Source organism: Curcuma longa, unplaced genomic scaffold, assembly GCF_044706935.1.
Source record: "Curcuma longa cultivar G26 ecotype Majalengka, Jawa Barat unplaced genomic scaffold, ITB_CL_G26_1.1 contig_12279, whole genome shotgun sequence".
Taxonomy (NCBI): Eukaryota; Viridiplantae; Streptophyta; class Magnoliopsida; order Zingiberales; family Zingiberaceae; genus Curcuma; species Curcuma longa.
This window is the reverse complement of record NW_027429113.1, coordinates 1-8,234: the sequence shown is the minus strand read 5'-3', so window position 1 is coordinate 8,234 and position 8,234 is coordinate 1. Positions and strand designations below refer to the sequence as shown.

General features: G+C 40.5%; 2 protein-coding genes across 2 annotated transcripts; one reads left to right on the top strand and one right to left on the bottom strand.

Annotated features, from left to right (window-relative positions):
- Positions 1-1,045: 1,045 nt before the first annotated feature.
- LOC141815920 (uncharacterized) lies at positions 1,046-1,763 on the top strand. The gene is made up of 2 exons (XM_074703782.1): positions 1,046-1,468; positions 1,581-1,763. Exons 1-2 carry the CDS (start codon positions 1,046-1,048, stop codon positions 1,761-1,763), a joined length of 606 nt encoding a protein of 201 aa, XP_074559883.1.
- A 4,210-nt stretch (positions 1,764-5,973) lies between these two features.
- LOC141815921 (pyruvate kinase isozyme A, chloroplastic-like) lies at positions 5,974-6,625 on the bottom strand. The gene is made up of 2 exons (XM_074703784.1): positions 6,568-6,625; positions 5,974-6,305 (listed from the first exon to the last, which is right to left on the bottom strand). The coding sequence occupies exons 1-2, from the start codon at positions 6,623-6,625 to the stop codon at positions 5,974-5,976; spliced, it is 390 nt and encodes a 129-aa protein (XP_074559885.1).
- Between the last annotated feature and the right edge of the window lie 1,609 nt (positions 6,626-8,234).

Sequence of the window (8,234 nt, the reverse complement as noted above, 5' to 3'; positions counted from 1 at the left end):
GAGTTGTAAAGGTTTCTCCGCCTTCGAGGTTTTCGAGAAGGAGAAGATTCATAGTGCATCGGGTGTGTGTGTGCGTGTGGATCCTTGGATTAGTCACCTCTGCGGAGGTGGAGACCAAGTAAATAAACCGGGTTAGCGTTGATCTCTTTCTTTCTCTATTATATATTTGCTTCCGCTAATCTCTGTGCAGAGAAAGAACAAGAAAAGTCGAGAAACGCTATTCACCCCCCCTCTAGCGAACCAACCGATCCTAACATTTAGATCAGATGCCATAGAGAATAAAGATGTTGAAGGAAAGTTTGCAAACACAATTAGAGGAGATCCCTTAGTTCTTGTTGATGGGATAGTTTTATGTTGAGAAATATTCAACTCGTCTTCATGCTTGAGTTGCGATGAAGGATCCATCACTTTATCTTGAACAACAAAATGATGAAAAAAATCTTAAATACAATTGGAAGGATAAAAATCACCACTTAGATATGGAAACACTTCTCTAGCTGTGAGATGGCATGGTCGGCAGATCTCCTCTAGCATCAGCAGTAATCTTCTATCTACTACCTGGAGAGACCGAAAATCCCAGGGTCTGAGTGGTGAGTACAAAATACTCAGTGGATAATCAAGATAGACAGCGCATGGTCAAAAAGATACAAGATAAACAAGTGAATACATCCTTAGAAAATTAAAATTATATTTTTATAGGATCATATTGAAATGTAAATTAATTATATAATATGTAATAAATTTTATCCCGTAAGAAAATTTATTATATTTTATATGATTAATTCAAATAAAATATCAACTTTATGTTTTTCTAATTTACTCACAGGGATTAGAAATTAAGGGCATAATTTGATAATATCATATTATTTATGAATCTAATTGAATTAATGTTTCAGTTCACAGGCAAGTTTTATGTTAGTAGATTCATAATTTTTGGCATATTTTACATTGGTAAATATATCATGTTGTTTAATTAGCTTCAAATTTTGTAACATGAGTATGATTATTTATTTTTGTAGTTTGTCAGCTTATTAATTTCTTTGATATGATATGTGATGTTCCTGAGCTCCGAGGGGATAATTATAAAATTTGGAAGGAGAGAACTCTCCTTTATCTAGGGTGCAAGGACATTGATTATGCCATAAGGAAGGATGAACCGCCTCCTGAAAATATTGCTCTTTATGAAAAATGGGAGCGATCTAATTGCTTCTTAATAATGTTCATAAAGACCAAAATCTTAGATGACATCAGGGGTTCTCTTGAGCATTATAACAATGTTCGTGACTTGTTGAAGACAATAGATGATCAGTTTGTGTCTTCAGACAAGGCTTTAGCCAGCACCCTAATTCACCAGTTCTCGTCCATGAAGCTAAGTGGGATATGCAGTGTACATGACCACATTATGAGGATAAGAGACATTGCGGCTCAATTGAAGAAGCTTGAGGTTGAAATGTCTAATTCTTTCCTAGTGCGTTAAATTCTCAACACTCTACCATCGCAGTATGCCCCATTTAAAATCTCTTATAACACACATAAAGACAAATGGTTAATTAATGAACTTATGCATATGTGTTCAACAGGAGGGTAGACTTGCTGTGGAAGAGGGTGAGAAGGTGAATTTGACTACACCTAGAAAGAAGAAGACATTTCAAGCCAAGGACAAGGGCAAGACTCCTGCCAAAAGGGACATTCAGAAAAGTTCCAAATGTTTCTTCTGCAAGAAGAAAGGGCATTTAAGGAAAGATTGCGCCAAGTTCAAATAGTGGCTTGACAAGAAAGGCACTCAACTCTTTTTTGTCTATTATGAAGCTAACATGATTGATGTTACTCATGACACATGGTGGATTGACTCTAGTTCTTCAATCCATGTTACCAACTTTTTGCAGAGCTTGCAAGACCTATGGAAATCAGTGGAAAGTGAGTGCTATATTTATTCTAGAAACAAAATGTCCTCACATGTAGAAGTCATTGACATTTGCAAGCTTATTTTAGATAGTGGTTTTATTTTAAGTTTGAAAAAGACATTTTATATTCCTGATTTTGTTAGGAATTTCAATTTCAAGGCTTGTATCTGTTGGATATTCCTTTAATTTTTCAAATTCATCTTTCAATATTTCTAATGAATCTGAAACTATTAGATGTGGTACATTGTCTGATGATCTTTTTCGTCTTAATTTAGAAAAATGATAATCACTATTCCTCTATGCATACTGGTGTTAAACGATGTGTCATTAATAAGAGTTCCTCTAATTTGTGGCATAGGAGATTAAGTCATATCTCCATTAATAAAATTAAAAGGTTGGTACATGATGGAGTACTTAATGCTCTTAATTGGACCGACTTTAGTACTTGTATAGACTGTTAGATTTGAGAGGTGCCCTAAGGCAATCGTTTTACGGTTATACTATTTATTAGATAAATAGTAATTCACTATTTGAGTACATATTTCATATGTGTTTGATCGGATCTTAAACTCGAATACTGAATGTCCGCAATATGATTCATAGCGTGAGAGAATTTGTGATTGGATCACAACTAGTGAGCATCTCTACACGTGTAATTATGAATGTATTGAAATTATCCCTAGTCGAGTAATTGATGAGCACGGACGTCATCGATTCTGTCGAGACTTAGCACGTTTTGAACTCCTTGGTTAGCTAAGCAGCTGATCTCACTACTGTCGACATTCGATGTTGAGAGTTAAACGTGGATGCTGGTTAAAGGTAACTAGTTCATTGGAGTGACCTGCCATGAGACTTCATATGGTTCGATTCATATGTCAATGAAGATCTCAATGCAGCTTAAATGCGAGTTTCCCTTGACTTGCGGTATTCAAGTCATCTTGATCATAGAGACTTATACTTTGACATCTTAAGTAAGCATCTCCGAGGAGGTGTGTGTTAGTACCGATGGAATCAAAATATCTCAACAATGGTATGATATTGTCCACTTTGGGCCCACACCCTCGTGGCTTTGTTCTTGGGCTCTCCCTAAAAGGTCTCATACCAATGGAGATACTTTTCATCTTTTTAACCCCATGATCTTTTCCATGTACTTTAGATGTGGGACTATGTTTGCACTCTTGCAATCCAACAATCCCCCCCTCAAACAAAGGACCACAGGCCCCCTCAACGTCGTTTTTGATGTTTGAATCCTCGATCCACCAGGACTTTTTGCCTCTCGGTCCACCCGACCTACTAGGACTTCTCACCTAGCCGCAGCTAGGACTTTTTGCCCCTCGATCCACCCGACCTACTAGGACTTCCCACCTAGTCGCAACTAGGACTTTTTGCCCCTCGGTCCACCCGACCTACTAGGACTTTTCACATGGTATCTGGTCCTCTTGATTCAGACATGGGAGCACCCACTTCCTTTATTTAAGGTTCAAACCACATGGTTAGATTTGGATCATAGCTCATCTGGTGGTTAGTCCGGTGAAGAGCGGTCTCGCTCTGATACCACTTGTTAGTACCGATGAAATCAAAATATCTCCACAATAGTATGATATTGTCCACTTTGGGCCCACACCCTCGTGGCTTTGTTCTTGGGCTCTCCCCAAAAGGCCTCATACTAATGGAGATACTTTCCATCCTTTTAACCCCATGATCTTTTCCATGTACTTTAGATGTGGGACTATGTTTGCCCCCTTGCAACCCAGCAGTGTGGACCCGAGATGATTGGGTATAAGTCGAAGTGTCTGAAGGTGTTTGAATAGCCCACAGAGGATTCACCGCTCCTTGAAAAAAGGAGACGTATACCCTGCGGTCGCTTGTTAGGATTATTACTAAAAGTCTTTGGCCAAAACATTACATGTTAAGAGTATGAGACTCTTGGATACATGTACAAGTAACTTGAATCCACAAGACAAGAAAGCAGCTTGGGCTAGGTGTGACGTAGTCAGCCTAGTGGGGACCGACACATACACCATGTCCTGAACCAAGCGGGTATAAGACGGTGAAAGGAACGAGACACGATTCGGTGTAGCTGTTGAAAGGTTTAGAACTGTTCTAGAATCAATCGTTGATTTTTCGATCAATTGGGGATCATGATATACTACTAGGTGTCACTCATGATCGTTTCATAATTAATGGTTAATTACGGACGGCCAACATAGCCGGGAACCTATTAGGTCACACGCACAACAAGTTCTCCGAAGGACTTAAAACGAGTTTGAGAATTGGATTCTCAGAACGAGAGAAACAAAATTTGGTTGGACTAGACAATGGATAAAAATAATGGAACTCGTCTTACGAAGACGAAACCAATGAAATTGATTTTGTTCAAATCAGAGGTCATTTGGTTAGTGAACCGAACGATTCAATTTTGAATCAAATTGAACCAACTTGATTTGGTTCATGATGGAAGAGGTTTTGGCAAAACGGAAGAGATAGGTAGATTTATCTTGCGAAGATGAATCGAACAAAATTGGTTTGGATTAAATCAGAGTTCGTTTGGTTAGTGAACCAAGCGAGCCAAAGACAAATCCGGTTCGCTACAGTATTAAGGTTTAAAGTGATCCGGTTCAGACAACATGCGCCGGTTCAGCCAAACCAGGAAATTAGGCTACTGCCTACTGTAGCTTCTTTAAAAGTCCGGTCGCGATTTTTCCCGAGACTCCTCCTGTAGCTCTTCTCTGCGCGCGCGACAAAACCCAGCAAAACAGGGCTGATCGCGATTCTGGTTGCTGCACCTTCTTCCCGTGGGTGGCGCGCCGACTCCTTTCCCGCTTCCTCCGGCTGCTTCGTCCAATGCCGCCGGCTGCGTGGAGGAGACTTGAAACCCTAGCCACCGCTGCTGGAGTCCCCTTCTTCCCAAGTGAATCGCTGCCTTTCCGCGATTGGAGAAATCGGAGCTCGCCGCCGCCGGCCGACGGCTGCTTGCAACGATGGGGTGTGAAGGCTGCTCACAATCGTGGCTCATGAACGGAGAAACCCGTGAAACCACCACCTCCCTTCTCTCTGTTGTGCTGTCTTGCTTTGCTCTGTCGCTGCCGGCCAAGAAGGAAGACGGCGTCGCGCCGTCCGCCGGAGATCCCTGAGCACTGCCTGCCGAGAAGAGGAGAAGATGCTGCCGGCCAGAGCTCAACCGTGTTTTTGCCGTTTCTCTGATCATGAGCGTGAGAAACAGGAGAGACTTCTTTGGTTATTCCCCTTCCTGTTCTTTCCTCTATTTGATCAGAGTTGTGGACCACTGATCTTCCTTTTGATTTCTCTCCGGTGATGACATCCCCGATTGTCATCCCTTCGCTGAAGCTGCATTCACAGTTGGTGGCTTATGAAGCCGCCAAACCTTAGGCTACGTTTGGTAGCCCGTAATATAATCAGGCTTGTAATGTAAATAAGTTTGTAATGTAATGTAATGTAATCTTGATTACATTACAGCGTTTGGTTGAAAGAATGCATGTAATCCTTGATTACAAGGTTGATTACCTTACAGTGTTTGGTGTTCAATTTTTTCATTACAAACATAATTTTTATTATTTTAAAATACCAATAATACCCTTCCAAGAAAGATGTGATTTGTCAATAATTAACTATAAAAAAATAGTGAAATAATTAACTATAAAAAAATATCACTATAAAAATATGCGCCGATAATTAACTATAAAAAATTATCACTATATTTGCGAGATTGGACGTAGTAACATGCGCCGATAATTAACTATAAAAAAATATCACTATATACCACTAGTCAATCTTCCATCTGTCTGGAAATTTATTTTTACAGATAAATAAAAACTGAAACAAAAATTAAGAATATCACGAAATAAAAAAAGTGTGTACCAAATTGAAATGAGGTGGTTAGTTCATGTACTATATTTGTAATTAATTTATTCCAGAGCCAAACAGAACAAGAACCAAATAGATCATAAGCAAAAAAATTAGACATTTGCACTATGCAGTTGAATGCAATAGCCAGGGTTTACATACAATGCCATGTAACAATGTGCGATCTAGGAAAAGGGCTACTGGGCTACTGGGGAGAGGTAGACAAAAACAATAGATCAAGATGACTACCCATTTTGGCAGCAGAATTGCAAATTTCCTCAATGATTTTGTCAGAGAAAGAATTTGCAACAACTGGAAGCTCCATAGCCTCATGACGCTTCTCCTCTCTCCACCATCTTTCAATTCGAAGGCTGACACTTCTCAGCACAGCTAATGCCTTATCTGGATATTGTCCCATAGCAGACTCACCTGAGAGCATCAGAGCATCTGCTCTCTGCCTAACAGCCTCTGAGACATCAGCAACTTCAGCTCTAGTTGGTGTAGGATACTCGATCATGGATTCAAGAAGCTGAGAGGCTACAATTACAGGCTTGTTGACAATCAGATAGGATCAATAATTTCATCAAAAGAAATTGACAAAATTCACAGAAAAAAGCAAGAGATGAAATCACAAGTTTAACTTGCAAATTTAGAGGAGTAAGCCTCAATATAAATATTCAAACTGAAGACAAAATGGTTGTTTAACTTGCAAAATTAGCTTGACGATGAAATCACAAGTTTGAAGTGCAAAGCTTTCAATTGCAAAAAAAATTTTCCCAAATTTTCATTATCAAATTACCGACAGTCAGTTTATCTGCAAGATTACTGTGACTTGTGCGAACGATGCGACCACCCATTACCATGCAAGAAGATAGATGCTTCAAACACACAAGAAAGACTAGAAACTAATCTAGTTAATGAAAATTGTTCAACATGTCTATGGACAGCAAGAGTAAAATGGAAATTGAACAAATCAAGTGACTTCTCAATCCTCCCAATCCTCTCACAATATCAATCCAAAGCAGTGAAAAGCCCTCTAATAATCTCTAGATACCAAAAGAAAATTCTGTACAAGAAGAAAAGCCTCTTCTCTACATACTTTTGTTGCCGTAGAAGAAGAAATGACCACTAACCTCTTTCTGTTGCTTGTGCTGCCGTAGAAGAAGAGCAGCAACTAGGGCTTGTGAGGTTTCGCCGATTGGAAAAAGAAGAAGAGAAGGGGCCTGCGATTGGAATCGGTGAGGGTGGTCCGGGGCGAAAGGGTGAGGAACAGAGGGTTGTCTTTCTTTCGGCGTCGCGCGGCGAACGGGTGAGGAACAGAGGGAGGGTTGTCTTTCTTTCGCCGTCGCGCGGCGAACGGGTGAGGAGCGAAGGGTGAGGAGCGGAGGGTGGTGAGGTGAGGGTGGTCCGGGGCGAAAGGGTGAGGAGCGGAGGGCAGTGAGTTTCGGCGTCGCGCGGCGAAAGGGTTGTGAGGTTTCGGCGTCGCGCGGCGGTGAGGTTGTTCGGGGCGAAAGGGTGAGGAGCCGAGGGATATATTAGGCACAATGAAAATACAGTCCGTAATGTAATCGGGATTCCATAAGATTTTCTTTGTAATCGAGATTACGAATCTTTATTCTGTTTTTGTAATCCAATTACATTACATTACATATTGGAAATATTACCAAACAAATTAATCTATTCGGTAATGTAATCCTGATTACATTACAACCCACATTACCCCTTACCAAACATACCCTTAGTGTTGAGCCGCCGTAACCCCTGTGAAGGAATGTCATCGGCTATCGGAGAAGGGTTACTCTTAGGGTCATTGGATAGGTCATCCGGTCATTGCCCGTGAATTCTCAGTCGTTTGACGATCGTTTGTTAACTTCGCGGAAGTCTAAAAAAATTTCAGAAATTATTCCATCCTTGTCGGAAATGTTCTGACTATTTGTCCGTTATCGGCGGTCAATGATTGACCACCGAACACTACATCGGGAATATGATTCTCGATGATAGTTAGAAAGTCCCGGAACGATCACAACACACATTGTAGCGTGGCTTCCGGAATAAGGCTTCTCTCGATTCGATCGTCATTGATCATCGGCTAGTATCGAAGACGATGATGCGACTTGTGGCTTACGAAGTCATCCAGACGAGAGCTTGGCATGGATCACCAGTAGAGGCGGGACTCGGACGAGGATCGCTCGATTGATTCAACAAGGCTAAACATCGTCATCGCGAGGTACACGTTTAGAATAATTTTATTCTGTAAATTTTATTTATGCACGTAGAATAATTTTATTCAGACATTTTAATTTCCTGTCATGCCTTGTACATGTTATTTCCTGCATTTGTCATGCGTGTGTTGTGATAATATTAGTTTTAATTATCTGTAAATTTTCGTTGCGCACATTTTTGAAACGTGAGAATACGCGCATTGCACCGGGACGATCCCAACATAGACTGCATTAACGGTAAGCA